A 25169-nucleotide genomic window follows, 5' to 3' on the forward strand; every position below is an offset into this window, starting at 1 on the left:
TGGCATGGTAGTTAAGGCTGGATTCCCACATGGCCGGCCACACAGATCAAGTCCTGGACCCAGTAGCTTGAAAATCACACGAGGCACGTGCACCTGCATGCCCAAAATCTAGAGAGGGGAATGGAAGAGAAGGGACTACGGTATGGCCATCCACCCCTGGGGGTGATTTCTCACTTTTCCTCTCTCTGTCTCCAGAGAGTGCATGCACCCTGTGGCAAAAACCTAAAGAAAAAAGAAAAGGAGAGAAGGAAGAAATCTCAAGAAAAATTTTAAAATATTTTGATTGAAAATGAAAATACAATTCACTATAAGTTTGGAGCTACAATGAAAATAGTGCTTAGTGAGAAATGCATATCATTGAATACAATATTGTATTCCAATATTGAATATTGGAAAATAAAAAATATTTAAAATCAATACTATAAATATCCTCATTAAGAACCTATAAAGAAAAAGTGCAAATTAAATCCAAAGTAAGCTCAAGAAAAAAAATAACAATAATTACAGCAGAAATAAATGAAATTGAAAACAGGAAATTAGGGAAAATCAACATAACAAGAAGACCAAAACACTTGATAAATTGTTAGCTAGGTTAACTAGAAAAAAGAGAACAGACACAAATTGCTGAGAGCAGAAATAAGAGAGTTGCTATCACTACTGATCCATAGTAATTAAAAGCACAATAAAGGAAAATTATGAACATTATGTTCCAAAGAAAAGAAAAACATACCAATCCCTTATAAGACACACTGTATTGAAGTGTACAAAAGGAAAAATAGTTCATCTAATTAGGCCTGTTTTTATTAAAGAAATCAAATCAGTCTTCAGTCACCTTTTAAAACACAAAGTACTGGACCTAGATAGGGTCACTGGCTAATTTTACCAAGCTTTTAAGGAAGTAATTATACCAATTTTCTATAACCTGTGCACAAGGTGTGATGAAGAGTTACTGACTTGAGAGGACTCTGTAACATAGAATTGAACACCCTGACAAGGAGACAAGATATCATGTGAATCTGCTGATGCTATGGCTTTAGAACTAAATAAGAATTGGTGGCTCATGCTAAATGAAATAAAATTTCCATAATTTCCATGGCAGATGATGGAGGAAGAGGAGTAGGTATACTTGAGTAAATACACTATATTAAACTCAGAAAACCTACCAGGTTATAATATTAAAACCTACCAGGTTATAATATTCCATAGCAAATCCCTGACAATATGGGCACTCCTCAGACCAAGTTCTATTCCTGTGACTAGGTCTTTAATTGAATTGGTCAATAAGCAAGGTGCTTAAAGGCAGATGTCTTGTGGTGTGTTGTGACCCCATAGGAATGTTTTTTTCTTTTCAATAATCATGTGCCATCACCCTAGAATAATGTAATTCTAGTAATATAAAGAGCATACATTAGGTAAGCAACAGAAAGCAACAAGAGATATCACAACACAATAATATACAATAAATCCTGCATAATTGTGTATAGTACACAATAAAGTACAAATTTAAAAACAAAATACTCTTGTGTGATTGCGAACTTCATGTAATGAATACTAATTGACTGCTGGAATGAGACACACTGAGAAAGGGGATCTCAAGACTTGCATGGGGGACCAGCAGATGGCATAATGGCTATGTCGCTGGACTCCCATGTAGTCAACCACAGTTCGAGTCCCGGACCCTGTGGCTTAAATACACATGCGTGCGTGCCCAAGATCCCGAGAGCAGAATGGAGGAGAAGGGATTGTGGCGTGGCCATCCCCCTGGGGGGTGATTTCTTGCTTTCTGTCTGGCGAGCGCATGCACCCTATAGCAAACCTCTCAAAAAAAAAAAAAAGACTCACAGGGACTGAGAAGGAGGATTCCTTTTTGCTTTGGAGAATTGGTCATTAATCCAAGATCGTGAAACAGGTAGTTTGTTAAGTGAGAACTGACTGTGAACCATTTACCAAGGTAAGGAATGTCCTAGAATGAAAGGTGCCAATCTTACTAAAATAGGCAATGATGGCTCTCCTCTGTGTGCCAGGGCCAGGATAGGTAAGGCCATTACAGAACTGGGCTCTCTATAGTAGTGGGGTTGATCAGACTTGAAATAATAAAAGCCAAATGATGCCAACCAATCATCAGAATCCAGGTGGATGTAATTATCACAGTAAGTATCAATGTTGAAGAGGCAGCCAGAGAGTCCTGATACTTCCCCCAAAGGAACTTACCTCCTTTTACTTAAGTAACTGGCTCTGAGGAAAGAATATTCAAATATTTGTTGGACACAGTGTCTGAATTAACATTGATCCTGGGACCCAAAGCACCTGGGAGTATATGGGATCCATGTGACAATGGAATCCTGCCCCAAGTTTTGGCTCACAGCAAGTTAACGATGTCATTTGCTTGATCCCTGAATGTATTAGAAGACAAATACTAGTACTTCATACAGTCCTCCATATTGTGACCCTAGCTGTAGGGTAAGAATTTTATGATGAAAAAGATCAAGCAGAGCCATCTGAAACTGACTCTACCCCTCTGTCAAAATAGTAAATATAAACCAGTATTTTATCATGGTGGTGGTGGTGGCAATGATGGAAGACATTAGTGCCATTGTTAAATAAAAGTTTGGAGGGGGCCAGGTGGTAGCACTGTGGTGGCACAGCTGAACTCACATGCAAACAGTACTATTAGGAATGCTTTTCTCTTTGTCTCTGTCTCCATTTCTTTCATAGATAAAATAAATCAATGAGTTTTTAAAAATAAAAGATACAAGGATGTATGAGTCCCATTACATTTATATAGAACATAAAAAATTACAGTGGCTCATCATAAACTGCACTAAATAGTAGCCTCAATTGCAGTTGCATTGCCAGATGTGTTATCTTTTCTATTGCAGATGAACATGGCCTCAGTTGTGTGGTATGCCAGGCAAACACATAATTTCCTATACCTATCAAGGAAAAATAGTAATAATAATCAGAAATAGTTTACATTCACAGGGATAAAAAATCCAGTATACATTTATAGTTTTGACCCAGAGCTGTTTATTCTTGTTTTTTTGTTACAATGTGAAGAGATCAGGACCATCTAGATGTCATGGAGATTATCATATTAACCCATTATATTGATGATATATTTATCGTGCCAGATGAGTGAGAAGATGCTAGCCATTGGAACCTTTGATAATACATAACGTTCTCCACAGGGCAAGAGATTCAGGGACCTGCTAGATCAGTAATCCATGTATGTATGTATGTATGTATGTATGTATGTATGTATTCCATGAGAGAGAGAGACAGGCAATTCTAACAAGGTCTTCAGACTGCAATCCACCCTCAACCTCAGCTTCAGCCAGCCTGGACCATGGGAATGTGTGCCCAAAGTGCAAAGGGAGGGCTTGGAATGCAAACCTAGGTCCTTCACATGTGGGTCCAGCATTGCAGAGCTTCATGTTCCCTTCGCACCCTGGTTGGCCCTACCTCAGTAACATATTTAGTTCCAGTAGTCAGGAGCATGCCAGGACATTCCATCCAAAGTAAAGGAAAAATTACTGCATACAAACCTCCCAAACATGAAGAAGAAAACATGATGCCTGGTAGGCCTCTTCAGATTCTGTAGACAGTAAATTCCAACTGGGAATACTGCTTCCACCCAGTGGTGGGAAAGTGAGCAGAGCCATCGAGCACAAAAGGACTTGACTCTGTAGCCATATGCCCAAATTAGTGCAAAGGTTTCAGAGGTTACTCTTAGGGAAAAATGCTGTGAGGCATATAGGGCAAGCACAAGTTGGGAAATCATAGCCCAGGCCCTGGGGCATTTAGAATAAAGCAAACCTACATTCAGTATAGAATTTTGCACTTTTTTAAAAACAAAAATAACTTGTTGTATGAGAGAATGATGTATGAGAGATGGAGCACCTGACCATGAGGCAAAATCACCATGTGGTCACAAGTGCCACTCATGAGCTGGAGTTTTATTAGAACTACCAAGTCAAAACAGTTAGTTCTAACACTGGAAGGTGTAGTTGTAAGCTATTGTAAATTGGAATTGGTTTATTCAGGATTACTCAAGAGCAGGACTATAGGACTCAAGAAAATTCCGTAAGCAGGCAACTCACATCCCCGTTGACTTAGAGCTATCCATGGCTTGCTGTCAGGTAACACCTGCAACACTTAAGACCTGTATAAAAAGAAAGAAAAACCCAAACTTGCTTTACTTTTGTGGATGCAAAATGAGAATGAATGGATGCCGTCATACAAGTCTACTTGGGTGACATAGAAAGCCAGTTGCAAGCAAAAATCTTCCCATTAGGTAGAATTTCAAATTATGTACCCAGTTATCCCTTTGTGTAGAAAAAGTGACCTGAATTTAGAATATATGTGGACTTGTGAGAAATGACTTGACTGGCTGCTAAGGGGCCTGGTAAGAAAAAGATTGGAAGACTGAGTACAAAGGGTAGAGGCATGTGGCATATGGCAGTGGGCATGAAGTGTGAGCATCTTTACGCTGCATGTGAGTGCCACCCCAATGCTGGCACATGAGCCAAGTGGCCATGGTGGGCAGAGATGAAAGCTATTTATAGGCTAGATAGCATTGGTTCCTATTTACTGAAGCAGATCTGGTGTTTCTGTTACTGCCAAATATTCATCCTTTCAGAAACAGAGACAAAAACTGAGTTCCTGACATGACACAGTCCCTTAAAGAGACCAGCCAGATAGCTGATAGCCAGTTGATACACTGTCCACAACAGTCAAAACTTTTTTACACAAAAAAACCCTTTTTACACTGTACACAATAATAGACATACTCCAGGTAGGAGTCTGTCTTGTTCACACTGTCACTTTTTGAGGGCTACCAAAGGTTTCACCCATTGGCCTTCATGCTTTATAACTCTGTGGGGGGATTGACTTTACAGCAAAAGAGGTAGGGAGTAAGTCAATGATCATAAAATTCACAGGTCTTACAGCACACTGAATTAACCAGAAGCTGCCTGAATGATAGATTATTGGAATGGCTGGTTAAGTATTGATAGTATCAGCTTGGAGGTCATAATTATTCTAAGATACAGTCTATGACTTGAGTTCAAGACCTTTTATGGTACCATGCCCTCCATAAAAGAATGATAGATCTGGGAACCAATGAATGGAAATAGAAGTGGTCACACTTGCCATTACTCTTGTTATTCTCTTGGATTTGAGTTTTCTTTTTTTAAACTTGCTAGAATGTGTGTGCTCTTGCCAGAGAGAGACAGAGAGAGAGGGAAAAAATAAAGTGAGAAAGCACCCCTCATGAGAATGTGCACGTTGCAATCCCTTCTTCACTTCTCCTTTCAGGATTTTGGACATGCATGCATGTATGTCCCGTGTGTTTTTCAAGACCCTATTTCCAGGACTCACATTTCATGGTCCACCATATGGGATCCATCCACCTTAACTACCACTCCAACAGGTGGCCTGGATCTGTATTTTCTGAGTAATTCCTGTTGAATTATAAACTGCAGCTACCACCCAGCCATTGTGGGTTTCTTATGCCAAAGCCAGCAGAAGAGTCACTCTTAGAGGCTACTAAGCCTGATCACTCTTCAGTCAAGAACATGCTGCCTCAGCTCTGGGAATACGGACAATAGGCAGTTTTTAACTGTCAGCTCCTTTAGGTACTATTTCAGCTGCAGAACTTCATTGCCCATAGTCATGCCCTTTCTTAAGCAGCCCACACTCAATGACTTAACAGTCATCTTCTAGCAGCTCTGAAAAGTTCCCTGTGGGGTCAACTGATGTGCAAAGACACTCCTTAGAAAACACCCCGCATACCATACCAAATTTCATCTCAGAGTATGCTTCCTGGGAGAACTTATAATGAGTTATCAAGAGGCCCCCAAAGAACTTACTGACTCTTGTGGTAATTGTTACTTTTAATTTTTATGCTGTTTGAAAGCACTAACATAGGTGAAGGAAATTATATTATGGGTCTACTTTTAGGAGTGCCTAATGCCTTTGGGAGAGTCAAACGAGGTGTGGGAGATACAAATGCTAACTCACTCAACTTTATCTAGTTAGAGTTGTTTGTTATTAATAAGCAGGCAAACTACTTTTGAAATGGTCATGACACAATGACAATATTTTAAATATGGATATTTTGAAACGTTCCCATTGTTACAGGAGTTTATTACTAAATTGATACATGTCCCTGCAAGAATCCACATATACCTATAAATAGAATTTTCTGTCTTGCTTAAAAATCTTCCAAAACTTTATTGCTTACAAAACAGGATATCTTTGGGCCAGCAGATGGTGTGGTTAAAGGTGCTGGACTCCCACATGACCAACCACAAGTCAAGTATGGGACCTGGCGGTTTGCTTTCTTGCTTTCCTTTTTTCTCTCTCTGTCTCTCTCTGGTCAAATTAAAAAAATAATAACAAATGGAAATAAATAAATAAATAATTATTTTTAAAAATTAGGATACCTTCTAATTAATTAAAAGCTAACTTACTGATTTCAGGAATATAGAAACTTGTTAGCTAGATTTCAGTGAAAATTTGGCATGTATAAGGAATGATACTTAAAAATTAGTATCAGAATTTAGCAGAGCTAACAATGTAATTTTTCTTTCAGGGTCTATTTATGTGCTTTTGTTTGACCAAATATTCTCTTGGGTTGTTGGAAAAGTCATGATGTATTTTTTAGCTGTAACAATCAAATATTGAAATAAGCTTTACTTTTTTTTTTTTAATTTTGCCATATACGTACATGCACTCACCAGACGCTCAGAAACAGAAAGTGAGTGTGAGAAATCACCACCCAAGGGGGATGGCCATGCCACAATCCTTTCTTCTCTTGGGATTTTGGGCATATACGCACACATACCTGGCGTGTGTTTCAAGCTGCTGGTCTGGGACTTGAGCCACACAGTTGGTCATGTGGGATCTACCTGCCTTAATTACTATGTCACTGGCTGGCTCTAAGCTCTATTTTTTTTCTTATAAGTTTATTTATTCCATTAGTGAGAGAGACAGAGGGACAGTAAGACATATAGCATCCATGGATCATGGCATCAAGCACCCTGTTGGAGGTGCTTTTTGTCTGCATGTGCCTATGATCTAGGGTGGCTGCGGCTAGGGGTGGATCATGGCATCAAGACACTGTTGGAGGTGCTGTCTTTTTCTTATGGAAGAAATAAACCTTAAAAACTGTATATAATAGCAGAATAGCATATGTCTCATATACAGCACACACATACTTAAACTATCAGGCTGTAGAAAAAGACAGGATGCATCTTTGTGTAGAGAAACAGAAAAAATACATCATGACTTTTCCAACAACCCAAGAGAATATTTGGTCAAAATGACTTTAAAAACAAAGCTTTGTTGGACCAGCAGGTGGCATACTGGTCAAGGCACTAGATTCCCACTTGGCCCAGAGAAGGGATTGTGGCGTGTTCATCCCCTGGGAAGTGATTTCTCCTTTTCTCTCGCTCTCTCTCTCTCTCTCTCTCTCTCTCTCTCTAGGGAGCACATGCATCCTTATTGGAAAAACCTAAACAAAGTTTTGCTGGATGAAATTTCTAAGATGCTGCCTTCTCAGTTTTACCAAATTTGGTAATTTGACATGGTTCATCTACTCTCTGTAATCTTTAAACATTTGAGATTTGAAGAAGTCAGCAAAAGTGTTGATGACAACTGAACTTACACTATAGAACAAAAGCTGAATGCAACTTGTACATTTAAGTATAGTTACATAAAACGAACTGTAGGCTCCAAACAATAGGGCCCCACTGCAAGAGGCTGGGGACACATGGGAGACCCAGGTTTCAGATCCTAGATAAACCTACAACAAGGCTAGGCATGGTAGGGTACACTTTTAGTCCTAGCTGACTAGGAAGCTGGAAGGGGGAGGGGGAGAGGAGGAGGAGGTTGTTATTGTGTTTGATAATTTTGACTTATTTCATGAAGGAACTAGTGACATCTTTCAGTAGGTAGGCTGAGTTTATCTATGTTTTAATCTGGTTCTTGGGTCTCTTATTGTTCAAGTATTATCCTATTCATCACATTATACAGCCATAATGTCCAAATTTTTTTTCTCATATTATCTTTTGCAGGTTAATTATCTGTCTCTAATTGTCCAGAGTTCTTCCAAAACACAGATTTTGTTATTTCTGTCAAACAACACCTACGAAATATTTTTTTCTCATATTATTTTTTGCATGTTAATTATCTTTGTCTCTAATTGTCCAGAGTTCTTCCAAAACACAGATTTTGTTATTTCTGTCAAACAACACCTACGAAATTAATACCACTAATTGATAAAAAGCTTATTTGCAAGGATATATATTCTGCTTTCTAACCTGTTACTATACACAGGTGAACAGATGTGTATAATGGCTTCTTTATTTAAAAAGGATACCTTGTTGGTTGAAATTAGTGGAAACATGCAAGTAACTTTCTGGGTCACGATTAAATACTCCCTATATCTAATGCAGCTTACAAGGTTAAACTGCTCCTTTTTCACTTGACATGTCTCTGTACTATACCTTTCCTCCTTCCCAGTCCCTGCCTCCTCCCTTAATAATCACATCACATGTCTCATTTATGTTATTTGCCATAGCACAGACTTTAATACAGGTAAGACCATAGTGGCTATTATGTAAGATAATTTGGGCCCAAATTATTATTTCTCTTAAGAGATTTTTGCTTTAGGGCTTGTACACTCGCTGGAAGAGAGAGAGACAGGAACAGTGAGAAATCAACCCCCAGGAGTTTGACCATGCTGCAATCTATTTTCCATTGTCCTCCTGGGATCTTGGGCATGCACACACATGTGCCCAGTGTGATTTTCAAGCCACTGGGTCCAGGACTCAAACCACAGCCAGCCATGTGGGAGTCCAGCGATGTAATTGCTATGCCATCTGCTGGTCCCCCAATTATTCTCGCTTAAGCAACTTACTGTATGATTGGTATTTAGAACTTTTCATATCGCAATTTCATGGTTTTAAGATCCACCTTTTTGACAAAGAGCACAATCCAGTGGGGGGAAAGAAAATCTCTTCAGCAAATGGTGCTGGAAAAACTAGATGTACACTTGTAAGAAGATAAAACTAGACCTTTATAGCTCACTATTAACCAAAATCAACCCAAAGTCCATCAAAGATCTAAACCTAAAACCTCAAAATATAAAACTGTTGGTGGAAAACACAGGGGAAACTCTTGGGAGACAGGAGTAGGCAACAACTTCTTAAATAAAACCCACAAAGCACAAGCAATAATCCTGAAAATAGACAAGTGGGATTACATCAGGTTAAAAAGGTTCTGCACAACAAAAGAAACAAGAGTGAAGTGATAACCCTCAAAATGGGAGAATATATTTGCAAACCATGCCTTCAATAAGGGACTGATAACCAGAATATACAGGGAACTCAAGTTTACCTGCAAAAAATAATCAAAATAAAAGATGGGCAAGTGAGCTGAACAGACAACTCTTCAAGGAAGACATATGAACAGTCAAAAAGCTTATAAAAAACTGTTCAACATACCTTATTATAGGAAAGATACAAATCAAAACCATAACAAGATACCATTTAACCCCAGTCAGAATGACTAAGATTAAAAAAAATATAAAAAATATAATAATAATAATAAAACCCTAACAATCCAACTTAAAAAAAAGTAAAGAATGGTTAGTGCTGACAAGGCTGTGGTGAAAAGGGAACTCTCCTATACTGTTGGCGGGAACGTAAATGTTCTGTGAATATGGAGGTTCCCCAAAAACCTAAAAAACCACTTCCACTGCTGAGTATCTACCCAAAAGATAGGAATACACTCAGTCAGAAAAACACTTGCACATCCACGTTTATTGCAACATTATTCACAATTACTAAATATAGAATCAACCTGAATATCAAAGAGCATTTGGCTGGATTGAAAAATTGTGGTACATATACACTATGGAATACTACTCAGCCATAAAAATCAATGAGTCCCTAGCATTTGATAGAAAATGGACAAATATGGAAGATATAATGCTGAGTGAAGGAAGCCAGACTATGAAAGAGAGGCATTGTATGCCCCCTCTTAGTATATACTAAATGTCTGCACTTGGGGCAGAAACTGAGTTTTGAAGGTATAAAAACATGGAGAACAAATGTGCATATAAAAGACAGTGTGGGGGAGGAGAGTGGGCAATGAGGGGACAGAAGGGAGAGAATCAAGTGAAAAAAAAGCAAAACGCTTAATAGACAAATGGAAAATAATCTGTTGATGATAATGTGTTTAGTAATATCTTTGACTAGATTAATATGCAGTGTATCCACACTGGGAAAATTCATTTTGTATGCAGTAAAATGTATAGTGATTAAATTAAAAAGTATTAAAAGAAGTAAAATTAAAAAAGATCCAACTAGCCCAGTGAGAGTTTACATTATTTTTATTTTTACAAATTTTATCATTGTCTCTAGAATAAGGCCCACTATTCTTATATTCCACTTTATCGATGAAACATTGGAATTATTTCTGATTGAAAGTATAACATAAAACCCTTTGGTCTCAGAATCAAAACTATACTTATAGAAACTGAAAACATATAGGGGCCAGCAGGTGGCGTGGTGGTTAAAGGACACTGACTCCCACATGGCCAACCATGGTTTGAATCCCAGCTTGCTTTCTCACACCCCCCATCCCCACTCTGTCCCTCTCTGGTCAAATTAAAATAAATAAAGTTAAGTAATTTTTTTAAAAAAGAAATGGAGGGAACCAGCAGTTAGCGTAATGGCTATGTTGCTGGACTCCACATAGTCGACCGCGGTTCGTGTCCCGGACCTGGTGGCTTAAAACTCACGCCGGGCGTGTGTGCGTGCGTGCCCAAGATCCTGAGAGGAGAATGGAGAGAAGGGATTGTGGCGTGACCATCCCCTATGGGGGGTGATTTCTCGCTTTCTGTCTCTATGTCTCTCTCTGTCTGTCTGGTGAGCGCACGTGCCCTATAGCGAAAACCTCTCCAGGAAAAAAAAAAGAAATGGATTAACATTTAAATATATAATTTATTAAGTATTTTAATATATCTTTTAATACATCCAGAATATTAACTATGCATTCATCCTAGCAGCAAAATACTTAAGAACAAAAATCAACAACTCAAATTCTCATCTGGTAACAAAAAATGACCCTACATTTCCAAAAAAAAGGATTCAAATTCAGTGGTTGTAGGTGACAGTTTTACACACAATCCTTTTGTTTTTTATTCCTCCTTTAAAGATAGGTATACTTTACCTTCACATTCATTATAGTTCTCTAGAAACCACAAACATCAGAATTAGAAATATTTATATATGGTTCCATAAATTATGTTAAGACATACTAAACCACACATGCAAAGAAGTCACTGGCTTGAAAGACATTTAGATTATATGGATTTATGTAAAATATCTTTTGCTACAATTGCATATTTATCATTAGAAAAATAAACATTTTTATCTTTTAGTCACAAAACGTTTGTCTTCACTCCTGGTGTTTCTAATTATTCCTAGAAAAAGAACCATCAACTTAAAACTTAAAAAAATAATTGCCAGAGGGTATGTACACTCGGGGGGGGAGGGCACACATCCTCTAACAGGGCATGGTCTTGTCACAGTCCCTTTTCCATGTCTCCATCCTGTTGCGATTTTCAGTATACACATGCCCAGCATTTTTCAACCTCCCTCGCTGGGACTTCAAGCTGTGGCTGGCCATGTGGAATCCAGCTCTCCTTATCCACTAGGCTTTGGGACCAACCCAGAGAAACCAACTTTGAATGGTACACTATCTGTTGCACTTTGCTAAAGTTAATTAGGTGCCTTTTTCTTTCTTTTTGAACACCTTTCAGTGTCAGTGCTCTTGATATCACAAAATTTCACCTATCATGTGCTTTGTGGGAATATCTTTATAATTCTCTCAACACTTTTGGCAGACTGTATCTTCTATCAAGCAAACCAAATTTCCTGTCTACCCTGCTGAGGGATCTTTGGAGATTCATCCTTTACTACATTAAAGATTGTCCTTTTGAAGGCAAATCTGAGAAGCAAACCAAAATTGCATGCTATTAGAGAAATGAAAATTTAAAAAAAAAAAAAAAAGCATCATCTCTGGATAGAGATGGTAAACAGTAAACAAAGTACTATTTCTGGGTGACTATACCTTCATTGCCGGCACACACTTGCTACAAATAACAGGCTGCATTTCTACCTGCATTCATCCCTTTGGTTATTTGCCAATCTATTAATAGACAGTACAGCCCATACAAGCTCCATGTGTTGGTTCTGCAATGGTATATAGCACTGTTCCAAATAAGCATTCTTAAAAACCTTAGAACTCATTATAAAGATCTTGGGGGAATTCGAAAAGCCCATGTTTACTATAATAGCTCAATATCGGGACCAACAGATGGCATACTGGCTATGTCTCTGGACTATTGCGTAGTTGGCTATGGTTCACATTCCAAACTTGGCAGTTTAAAACTCACACCAGGCATGTGTGTGCGTGCCTGAGATCCTGAGAGGAGACCGGAGAAGGGACTGTCACATGGCCATCCCCCTGGGCCTGATTTCTCGCTTTGTCTCTCCAGTGAGCGCACATACCCTTATAGCAAAAATTTCTCTTAAAAAAAAGGGTAATAGTTCAAAAATAGTGTCAAAATAGTTTAACAACTTTTACTGGAAAGTTCTGCTTGACTATCAAATACAACTAAGGCAAATGATGACAAGCTGTGGGACAAATAGTATCACTTCAAATTGAAGAGACTCACAATAAGGTTCAAGGATCATGGAACAAGTTTGTTTTTATTTAAATGAACTATTAAATTTTATTATTATTTTTAATTTGACCAGAGAGGGAAAGTGAGAAATCTGCTAGGTCTGGGACTTGAACCATAGTCAGCCATGTGGGAGTCCATTGCCTTAACCACTATACCACCTGCTGGCCCCTGGAGCATTTTAATGTCTCTTGTTAGGAAAATTTGAGAGAATACAGATAATAACTTAAGGGGAAAAACCTAATTTTCCAAGTTTCATCCAGATTATTAGAAGCCTGTCTACAAAACTTAACAGATTCACATATATACACAGGCATTTGTAACAGAAAATGGTGTATTTCTAATGGAAACAAGGTTTGAATTTATGTATATATTGTAAAATTACCTGTCCTACTTAAGATACTGGTATAAACAAGAAGACTGTTGAAAAGTTCCTATCTTTCTTCCTTTTTAAAGAATTTGTCAGAGGGAATATGTATTCACAGGAGAGGAAGAGGCAAGAAAAGTGAAAAAGAACCCTCCCCACCGTGGGGAATGGTCATGCTTCAATTTCTCTTCCATCTCCTTCCTTTTGGGGTTTTTGGGCACATGGGCACACACATGCACAATGTCCAGCATGTTATTCCAGGAGCCGGGTCTGGGACTCCAACAATGTGGTCAACCATGTGTGATCCAGCTGCTTTAACCATCATGCCACAGACTGACCTGAGAAACATACTTCTCAAGCCCAAATGGCAAAAATAACACTCATTGATACATGTTTACGCCAGTGACATAGCTCAGGTTTATAGTAAGCTATAACATCTACACTTGTGAACACATTATGCTATTCACAAAATGACAAAAATCACCAATGATTTCTCAGAATGTATCTCTCCTGCTAATCAACACAAGACTGTATAATATAAAAGCACATTAATGAGTTCTATATTGGGAACCATATAGAATCTTGAAAAATGAAGACTGTTAACCACAGTTCATTTTTAGTGACAATGTATTTATGTAATATTCCATGGCACCAATTTTTACTGCAAAAAAAATGTCACATTGTAAAAGCTTCACTTCTTTAAGAATAGATGCTGAATGGCAAATGCCTCATCTCTCTAGTGATAAAAGTTGAAATATTTTTTACATTCCAACTTTTCTTCTCCAAATTATATCAATAAGTGCCAAATCGAGGCAATCCTCACATATATTTCAAAACTATACAAGCCAATGCTCTCCTTCCTTTCATCTCCTAAAATCAAATTAGTGGGTAAAAAATTTTGAAGTTATTGTCAAAGTTATTGACAAAGGTAAATTAGGAATTACAAATTTATATATATATATAATTTGTGAGCCTGGTTTGAGTTTTCCTTTCATGGCTTCTATTTACTCCTACAAATAATCTAACTCCTCAGTGCCACAAGACCAGCATGGTCCAACTGAGTCATCCTTAAATGTCAATGTTTCTGATGATTTCCAGAATTCCAACACACAAATTAATATAACTTTTTTCTGTATGTAATTTAGGTTTCCTAAAACAGTAATGTCATGTTTTCATGGGAATCTATTTTAATGGACAACAGATATTAACTGGAGTATAAAAATTTATAATGCCAAATATTATAATCTCAAAATTTCATTTGAAATTAGTTTTCAGTGACATAAAGCATTATAATTCTCAGAAAACAATTGTAAACATAGTTTGTAAAAGAAGTCACAAATTTATTCTATACTTTTTCTGTAGTAGGTATTAAATTTGTGGAAAATTGCAAACATCACCTTTATTGTTAATATTTACATTTGGTTCTGTAAACAAAGATGACAAAAATTCTAAGAATTTTTATACGTACTTATAAAAATTACAAGGATATGATCCTTATCACTTCTGAAAAGTATACATTTTTAAAAGTCTAAAAGCCAGTAAATGTAGAAGTCGAAGGGGAAGAGAAAAACATCGACAACAGACTGTTTGAATTTTCCTCTTCCCAAATATCTAAAACATCACATATACCACTATTTCCTGTACAGCTTGTAAACCCCAAAAATTCTGACTTCTCTTCACTGCTCTGAAATAAGTCCAATAGAGACTGCATTGGGGAACTACAATTTTTTTCGTCTTCTTGTGTAGTAAGAAATTCAATTCTTTTTTTATCAAATTCAGTAGCTGGTTCCAGATTTTTTTTATTTCGTCCTAATAATATTTTCACTTTTCGATGGATTTTACCAGAAGGTAAACTATCCAAATTCCTGACGTCACATTTGCTAGGTTCTGCAGGAGGACAATGGGATGGGGTCATTACATGAACTTTTAGGTGCTCTTGTAAATTGTTTATTGCTATTGGATCAGAATCCTGACCAAATACTGAATGAAGGTCCATTTCCTTCAGATCTTTTGCTGGATAAAGCACAGTATCCGACTTTTGTTTTGCTTGAGATGTATTATTATCCACAGTGAAATCAGAAACTTGTATAGATGTCTGTAGTCTATATGGACAGCATTTTACCCTTAGTTCTTCTACGTCACTGTCATTTATAACGAACTTATGTTCAGAAATGTCAAGGATGCACTCTTGTTTATTTTTCTGTAGAGGTAGCTGTATACAATTCTGTTTCATGTCATTTTCAGCTGTATTTAACATGAAACAATTATTAGTTATTTTCTCATGAGGTCCTCGCAATTCATTCAAAGGGCAGGAGTTGAGTTCTGAAATAAACACAAGCTTTTGTTCAGATTCCAGAGTTTCTTTATACAGGAAATTCTGCTCAAGCACCTGTATATTATTTTTCCTGAAGTCTTTTTGAGAAACATGCTGCAAATCCAGCTTTTCTTTAGGTTCAGTCTTTTTAGGGGCATTTGCAGTAACAGGAGAAAGGGAGCCAATACTGTATTTTATTCTTTATAGAAAAAAGAAGAAAAATATTAAAGCCTACTTAACTTAGAAAATATTACAAAAATACATCTTAACATGCCAAATTTATTTAAGTTTTGTTTTTTCATTTATTTTTACAATTTTATTTATTTATATATTTTTAAAAGAATTATTTTATTAACTTGAAAGAAACCACCAGGTCTGGGACTCAAACTGCATTTGGCCATGTGAGAGTCCAGCACCCTTAACCATCATGCCACCTGCTGGCCCCTAATTTTATTTATTATTATTATTTTTAATGTGGTAGGAGAGAGACAGAGAAAAAAGGGGAAAGTGAGAGAAGGCAAGCCACCAGCTCTGGTATTCAAACCACAGTCAGCCATATGGGAGTGCATTGCCTTAACCACTATGCCATCTGCTGGCCCTGCCTTAAGGCTTTTTTTAAAGTAAAACTTTTTTTAAAAATTATTTAACTTTATTTCTTTATTTTAACTTGACCAGAGAGGGACAGAGTGAGGGGGGGGGCGATAAGAAGCTGCCAGGTCTGGGACTCGAACCACAGTCAGCCATGTGGGAGTCCAGTGCTCTTAATCACTATGCCACTTGCTGGCCCCTAAAGTAGTAAAATTTTGAAGATACAGCTGTAAACTCTAGGATATCTCCTTTCTCTTCCATATTCTCCCCTCTCTTCCCAAAGTAATTAATATCCTCGAATTGATGTTTAACCTATTTTAATCACGTAAACCAAAGAAATATAATAGTAGAAAAATTTAGGTCTTGGGGCCAGCAGGTAGCATGTCCTTCCTGGATTTTGGGCACACCTGCACAAATGCCTGATTATGTTTCTCAAACCACTGGGTCCAGCACTCAAACAGTGTAGTAGGTCATGTGGGATTCAGCCACATTAACCACCATGCCAAGGGTTGGCCCTTACACACACGTGCACACACACACTCTCTCTCTCACATACACGCTCACGTGTGTGTGTGTGTGTGTGTATATATATACACACATATATATAGTATTGGTTTTTTCCTAAAAAAAGTTTTATGGGAACTTAGCCATATCTATTGGGTCCATTACACAACAGCAAAACTGAACATTCGCAACAGAGATCTTATGGTTCACAAAACCTGAAATATTAACCATATGGCTCTTTACAAAGCTTGTCAATTCCTTTTCTAAAGCATAATGTCAAGAAGACAACTAAAATTAATCTAAGGTAAACATCTTTGGTAGTGGGAGAGGAGGGATGAAAACCTGTTATTAAATATTTTACACCCTGAAAACACATATTCCTAAGAACACGCAAACTTTAGATTTCTTTTTTAGTTTCATAAACTATTTTAATTTTCTCGTAGAATTTAAAACTTGGGTTGAGAAATTACCTTTTCTTCTTAGGTGTGTCCTTTTCAAATTCCACAAAATCAAAAACTAATTCAGATACGATATCATCAACAACTTGATACTGGTTACTCTGTGCAAAGTTTCTGTGTTGCTCACTTAGAAGATGCTAAAACAGATTTTTAAAATATAAAATTATATTTTTAAGCAACAGAATGTCTTTTTTGTTCAGGTTTTCTAGCATTTCCATGCCCCTAAAATTAGGTTTCTATTAACTATTCCAAAGAAAACACCCCTTCCTACATTGCATGGGATGTTAAGAATAAAATAAAAGTAATTTCTGAGAAACTGCTAAAACTACTTTGGTTTTTACAGTAACCTGTCTTTCAGTGAGAAAAGTCAAATGGTTTTATGGTTACAATAAAACTGAGAAGAATGAACTGTATCAAAATTCTTCTGAGATATTTTAGTTTCTACTTAAAAGCAAGTTTAAACCAACTATATTTCTGACCCTTATTATAAAAACAAAATGCAAAAAACTGACATGAAACACTAATATATTTTGGATAATAAAATAATTACATTTCAATTTAGTCTAAAGGAGATATTTTATGAACCAGATATTTTCAGGTACTGTCCTCCTCCTTAATTTTACTATTATCTTATACACCAAAGCCAAACACTAACCTATCTATTATTTTTAAAATTGACAATTTAAATAATGACAGCTAATATTAATAAGCACTTATTATGTGCTGGGCACTGTCCAAAGTCACAAACAAGAAGCCAGAATTCAAATCTGGGCAGCCTAGAGCAAAGCTCTTGTTCTGTTTTGTTTTGTTTTTGGAGAGATTTTCGCTATAGGGCACGTGTGCTCGCCAGACAGAGACAGACAGAGAGACAGAAAGCGAGAAATCACCCCCCAGAGGGGGTGGTCACGCCGCAATCCCTTCTCCTCCATTCTCCTCTCAGGGTCTTGGGCACGCACGCACAAGCGTCTGGCGTGAGTTTTAAGCCACCGGGTCTGCGACGCGAACCACGGTCGACTACGTGGGAGTCCAGCGATACAGCTATTACGCTAACTGCTGGTTCCCAAAAGCTCGTCTTGTTCATCAGCTTACAAACAGTCCCATTTATTCCCTACTACTTACTGTTTGTTTTTATTTTTGTTTTTGCTGTTTTTAAGTCTATCCAATCATTTCATCCATGAGAGAGAAAGAAACAGAGATACATGTACTCCAAACAGGGTTTCCATGGTATAATCCATCCTGAGTCCCTGACAGCTCGGGTGAAGGACACTTACAGAAGCTGACAAGCTCAAGGTCTTGGGATGAGAGCTCAGGTTTCCTTCCATTTGAGTCTAACTGTGCCATCATAGGTCCCCAGTTTCCATCTTTGAAACTCTCTTTTCATCCATGAACCTTTGAACTATCCTACTTCTCTTTCTGCTACCTCTAAAAATTCTGTCCACTTTCAATTTTTCTCTTCCCATAGTAAATAAGTTCATGTTAAGTGCTCAGGTCCAAAATACTGTAATCATCATCTTCTCTCACTCCCAATATTCAATATATTGGCAAATCCTCTTGGACCCACAATCTGACCAAGTCTCAGCACTTTTTCTATCACCACCTAGTCTAGGCTTCCATCATCTGTTCTTTTATCCTGTCAATTAGTTTAATCTAAGACTTTCTTGTTTGCTTAATTTAATATTCACAAGGTTTTGATTTCACCTCTCCCAGTCTCTACTTAAATGTCACTTTATTAGTTTGATATTGCTTGTGTAGTCTAAATAAATAGCAACATTCTTCCACCTGTTTAATGTTTTCATGCAGGAATGATGTAATATTCCCTCTATATGTCTGATTATTCTTCTAGAACTCAGTCTCTTTAATCCAATGCTGTTCATGCAGTGCAGTGAACAGTACTGTGTACTCCACTGTGCTATTCAATAAGTATTTTTGAATGAATAAAAACGATTTTTCAATATTTATTTCCCCTCTTAAAATTTAAGATATTTCTATCAAAGAGAAATACCGTTCCTGTAATTATCAAGTTGTAAATGATAATCGGCACTAAAGTTAAAGGGCAAATACTATTAAGAGTTTTAGAAATATAAATCCTCTAAATATAAAATCATATTTACAGTTTCGAGATCCTCGTATTTCTGCAAGCAACATTCACAATATCCTTTTTTTTTCTTCTCTTTCAACTGGAGTTGAATTGATGTTCCACCATATTTGTCACCATCTGTTTGGATTCTGGTGATAGAAATAATACATGTTAAAAGAATTAACTGTTGAACCTAAGAAATAATTCAAAAGATTTATTGTCCTTAACCTACATAGAATCTGCCATAATTTTCAGAGACTTGTATCAGTAAGTAATTTTAATCAGATTTCTTTTTAGGAAGTTAAAATAGAAACTAAGAATGGAATGAATAATTTGAAAAATGTTCAGATCATTCAAGAAAACCAATACATTCTTATTCTTTGTAAATCCTTTAAGACCCTCCTTGTGCCTCTATGAAAAGTGACTAAATATAACACACATGAAATAGATTCAATTTTAAATCTAGTGAGAGCATTAAAAATATACATAGGGAAAATAACCAAAAGAGTTATTACAAATACATAATCACCATGATAGCATTAAAATAAACTCTTTTCAAATGTTCATATAAAAAGAAAATTACTTGAGATGACATTCTGAATAAAATTCCCTCTGTAAGTAAAAATTCAAACCAACCTTAGTTTAACCTGAGTTTGTTTTTGGACGCTAGATGGCTTATCCACATCAAATGGACTGCAGGGCTTTTGAATAGAATAATTTATAAAAGGCATATTGGTCAGTTGAAGATAAAATGGTCTATAAACTCTAAAAGAAAAAAAAAAGACAAATACATGAGATCATCTATAATAACAAAACAAGTTTTAAAAGTTTAATATTTCAAAATCATTTTAAACCATCTGGAACTCGAACAAAAGAAATCAGACTTTTCTTTTGAAGAACTGTTTTTAGGCCTAATTTCTTTAACATTTAAAAACAATTTCTAAATTATTGCAAAATAGATAAAAAATTTACTATTTTTGCCATTTTTATGCATATAGTTCAGTTATATTAAGTATTCACAATAATGTAGAACCATCACTCCCACTATCCATCTCCAAAACTCTTTATCCTGCAAAAAATGAAACTTTATATCCATTAAAGAGTAACTTCATTCCCCCTTTTCCTTCTGCCCCTGGCAGCCCCTACCTAATTCCTGAATTTATGAATTTGACTGATCTAGGTGAGTCATATGAACAGAATCATGCAATATTTTCCCTCTTATTTCAAATAGCATGACAATGTTTAACCACGTAGTAACACTAGTCAGAATTTTGTTTGTTTTAGGCCTGACCCCAGAGTCTAGTGGTTAAGGGAACTAGATTCTACATGGCTGACTTCAGTTTGAATCCCAGCCCTGGCGGCCTGAAAAGCATGCTGGGTGCCATGTACACACAAAATCCCAACAGGTTAGAGAAATGGACAAAAGACTTCAGTGAGAGCTTGCCCCACTGGTGGTTGCTTTTTCCTTCTTCCTCTCTCCCTCTCTAGTGAGCAGACATGCCCTCTGGCAATTAAAAATTTTGAGGGCTGAATAATAATCCACTTTGTGTACGTATATACATACATATCCTCCACATTGTTTAACCATTCATCGGCTAATGAACTTGGACTGCTTCCACCTTTTGGCTGTTATATTTTTTGTTTTTTTATAGTAGCCGTCCCAACAGATGTGAAGTGGTATCTCACTGTGGTTTGGATTTGCATTTCCCTGATGATTAGTGATAATGAGCATTTTTTCATACTCTTGTTGGAAGTTTATGTATCATTGTCAGAAAGAATACCTGTTTAGTGCTTTTGTTCATTGTAATTCAGTTATTTGATTTTTTTGTTGAGTTTTATGAGTTATATATTCTGGATATTAAGCCGTTACTACAACAGATATATGACTTGCATCTTAACTCATTCTTTGTGTTGCATTTTTTACTATGCTGTGTCCTTTGACGAACAGTTATAAATTTTTATACAGTTCAATTGAATTCTTTTAAGTTTGCCAAGTGCTATTGGTGTCATAACTAAAAAACATTACCAGGACCAGCAGATGGAGTAATGGTTAATACCGTTAAGATTCCCACAGAGTCGACTTTGTAGAGTCTCGAACCCAGTGACTTAAAAATCACATCAAGTGCATGTGTGCCCAAGATCTCAAGAGGAGAATGGAGAAGATTGTGGCATGGCCATCCTCCCTGGGGAGATGATTTCTCACTTTCTCTCTCTCTTTCTCTCTGTATCTCTAGTGAATGTACACACCCTCTAGCAAGAATCACTTATGGAAAAAAAAAGCCAAATCCAAAGTCATGAATTATTTCCCTAAGTTTTCTTCTAATGCTTTTATCTACTGATATATTTTGACTTAATTTTTTATTTATTTTGAGTTAACTTTTATAAATGATATAAATTTTTTTTTTTTTGGAGAGGTTTTTGCTATAGGGTGCATGCGCTTGCCAGACAGACAAAGAGAGACAGAGAGACAGAAAGCAGGAAATCACCCCCCAGGGGGGATGGCCATGCCGCAATCCTTTCTCCTCCATTCTCCTCTGGGGATCTTGGGCACGCATGCACAGGCACCTGGTGTGAGTTTACACCACCGGGTCTGGGACTCGAACCGCAGTCAACTACATGGGAGTCCAGAGACATAGCCATTATGCTAACTGCTGGTCTCGATAAATGATATAAATTAAGGGTCCAATTTCAGTCTTTTGCATATCTTCATTCTCCTGGATATTTAATTCTCCTAACACCATTTGTTGAAAAATCTTTTTCTTACTGAATAATCTGTGCCTTTGTTGAAAATCATTTAACCATGTGTGGTAAATTTATTTCTGGGCTTTCTATTCTATTTCATTGACTGTACGTCTATATGCCAGTACCAACTAGTTCTGATTACTATAGCTTTGTACTGTTTTAAATTAAGAAGTATGAGATATCTGACTTTGTTTTTCTTTTTCAAGATTGTTTGGTGTATTGAAAGTCTATAGTAATTTTTGATAGGGATTACACTGAAATCTACAGATCACTTTGGTCAGCACTGATTGACATCTTAATATCAACTCTCCCAATCCATGAATGTTGTGATCTTTCCATTTATTGGTATCTTCCCTAATTTTTGTCACGGCACATTTTTGCATAGAAAAACACATCACAACTTTTCTGACGACCCAATAACTGCATTTCTTCTTTAGAGTAACATATTTCATAGAAAGAAAATTCTAATATACTTTTATCATCTACAGGAGCACATGACAGAATTAGCTGTCTCTATCTTAATGAGTAACTGGAAATTCAAGAGGAAGTAATCTAAGTATCTATCCTATGCCAAACTCATTTACTGGTATCTGTATTTTCATTAAGATTTATCTGAGAAAACTTCAGAGTGAGTTTTAGAAAGTTAATATATAAGATGTTATACTCAGATGACCTATTCCCAAATAGTACCTAATAATTTTTTCTCTCTTTTTTTTTTTGAGAGAGATTTTTGCTTGCCAGAGAGACATAAAACAAGAAATCATCCCCCAGGAGAATGGCCACAAGGAGATCCCTTCTTCTCCATTCTCCTCTCAGGATCTTGGGCATGCACACACAAGTGTCCAGAGTGAGTTTTAAGTCGCTGAGTTGGGGACCTGTACCACTAACAACTCCATAGGAGTCTAGTGACATAATCAGTACACCATCTGCTGGTCGAGTATCTAACCATTTTTTTTAAATCATAAATGCAGATGCAATCTTAACATTCTAAATAATTTGGCACTACATTTAGCTAGGGAATAATTATTAGAAATACTAAAAAGTGAATTGGTTCTATGACTGCTATAAACTATCAACTGATATTGCTAAGAGATTTTGTAACAGATTTAATTTAAATTCAATACTTCAGCAAGAATGAAATAATGCTACTTCCTGTAACATGCACTGCATATTCATATTAGTATAACATAAGTCTAAAAAGAACCTAACATTATTAATGGGGCTAGCCTAATTAGAGATCTTCTCCTTTTGTATTATACTTAGTCTTAGATACTTACTGGCAGATATCTTCCACCTTTACAAAAGGCTTTTTGAGTCTTCCTGCTTGAGAACACAGACAACGTGACATTAGAGATGGGCAAATCCAGATTTAAAAAAAAAAAAAAATATCAGAATGAAAGAGCTACATATCTCTTGCAGTTTCAATACTCAGATGAGGTAATTTCCACCCCCTGGGAATACAGAAGGTCCACTGCATAATCTTATTTCATAATTAAGAAGTATTTAGATAATTGACTTTCAATATAATTGACATCCTAGGTAATCTAAAGATTTTTTTTCCTAATAGTTGTAAGGCTTAGCCACAGATATGCAGATAGTGGGGCACCACTGTGTGATGATAGAGCCACATGGCAGGCCTAGGTTCAGATCCTGGTTCAGAACACTCCCAAGTACACTTGCATATGCCTGTTATCCTGGCTAGATAAGAGGCCCAGGGGAGGATGATGGCATAGTGAGGCTCTGTTAGGGTATCAGTTTTCCAGGAAAGAAATAAAGATATCAAAATACTTACTTCTTGTTTTCTGTATGCTAATACCAGCTTTTTTTCCCTAAAAAGAAAAAACAAAAGATAAACTGAAAATGATGATTTTGAAAGGATAGTAAGTGTATTTGCCCAAATATTCTCAAGATAGAGAACAAAATTTAATCAATGAAGGGTAATTATTGTTGTTTTGCAAAGAAAAAAGTTCTTGCTTTCCAAAATCAACTCAACCAAAAAACTTACACAATAATTAGTTAAGATTTAAAGCTTTTTTAAAATTTTATTTATATAATTCTATTTGTTATTATTACTTTTAAATTTGATCAGAGAGAGACAGAGAAAGAAAAAATGAGAAAGCAAGCTTCCAGGTCTAGGAGTTGAACTGTGGTCGGCCATGTGGGAATCCAGCGCCATTAACTACCATGTTACGTGCTGGCCCTTAAAGATCCTTTTTTGAAGAGAGTTTTGCTATGGGGCATGAGCGTTCACCAGGGAGACACAGAAAGACAGACATTAAGTGAGAAATCACCCTCCAGGGAATGGCCACACCACAATCCCTTCTCCATTCTCTTGTCGAGATTTTGAGCAGGTGTGCACATGCACCCAGCGTAAGTTATAAGCCACCAAGTTTAGGACCTGAACCGTGGTCGACTACGTGGGAGTCCAGTGATCTAATCATTACATCATTTGCTGGTCTCAAGATTTAAAGATCTTAACCACTGATACACAATCAGTAATACAAGTTTGGTTTTAAAATATAACTAGAAGTTCCTTGTGATCTAGCCATAGTTTTTGCCTTCATAAAAAGAAACCTATAAGGAAAAAGTTTAGTTATGACATAATCTAAAAACAGTAATGTAGCTAATTTGTATCCCGTTATTTACCCAAACCATACGGTTAAACCAAACACTACAGTTAGGCAAAATTTTATTACACCCTGTTAGTTCAGGTCATCTAATATACTGATTACAAGTAAAAATCAGACAGCGTTTCATAAGCAACTACTCTAAGACTAAAAAGTTTAAAAGGTAGGCAGATTTGTAGAAAGGAGCCAAAACTTGGACCTCCAGTCATGAAGCTGGCAGTAGTGGCAGAGTCAACCGCTAAAATGCCTATATAAATCTCATCTTTCTAGCTACTAGAACCAGGAAAGAGGATACAGGGATCAAAAGATTATGGAGGTAATCCCTTTAATATTGGGTTGTCAGCAGTCATGCTTTGTACATAGAAAAACTCATCATGACTTCCCCAACAACCTAATATTCTTCTTTTCTCCTATATTTTATCAAGGGTGGGCCTCATTTACAAAGTAGCAGTTATAAAGGTAGCCTGGGCAGCTAAAATTTAAGCAATCTTTCCTTTTTGACTAGACAATCCAGGAAAAGAGCTACTGCAGGCTACAGATTGAGGAGATTCAAGAAAGGAGCAGGCTGGATAAGGGGATCTCTAATTATCTGCATAAACCTACATAATTGTCACACTTAATCCCCACATTGTACATACTAAAGACAGAGCCAATGGGCTGGCAGGTAGTGTGGTGGTTGGAGCACTGGACTCCCCACATGGTCAACAGTGGTTCTAGTTCTGAACCTGGTGGCTT

General features: G+C 36.8%; 1 protein-coding gene across 3 annotated transcripts in view; it reads right to left on the reverse strand.

The window, feature by feature from the left end:
- Nucleotides 1-14365: 14365 nt before the first annotated feature.
- Nucleotides 14366-25169, reverse strand: part of DBF4 (DBF4-CDC7 kinase regulatory subunit) — a 30720-nt gene continuing 19916 nt past the window's right edge. For 2 of the 3 annotated variants that reach the window (XM_006170481.3, XM_027769082.1), the window contains 6 exons: nucleotides 23600-23636; nucleotides 23085-23130; nucleotides 19702-19830; nucleotides 19100-19214; nucleotides 17001-17125; nucleotides 14366-15637 (listed from right to left, as the gene is read on the reverse strand). In XM_006170481.3, coding sequence (XP_006170543.1) covers nucleotides 14653-15637; nucleotides 17001-17125; nucleotides 19100-19214; nucleotides 19702-19830; nucleotides 23085-23130; nucleotides 23600-23636 — 1437 coding nt within the window. In that variant the 3' untranslated portion in view covers nucleotides 14366-14652. The remainder of the gene's footprint in view (nucleotides 15638-17000; nucleotides 17126-19099; nucleotides 19215-19701; nucleotides 19831-23084; nucleotides 23131-23599; nucleotides 23637-25169) is intronic. The other variant, XM_006170482.3, reaches the window with a different exon arrangement.

The sequence above is a fragment of the Tupaia chinensis genome, unplaced genomic scaffold (assembly GCF_000334495.1).
Source record: "Tupaia chinensis unplaced genomic scaffold, TupChi_1.0 Scaffold148587_1, whole genome shotgun sequence".
In the NCBI taxonomy this organism is placed as follows: Eukaryota; Metazoa; Chordata; class Mammalia; order Scandentia; family Tupaiidae; genus Tupaia; species Tupaia belangeri.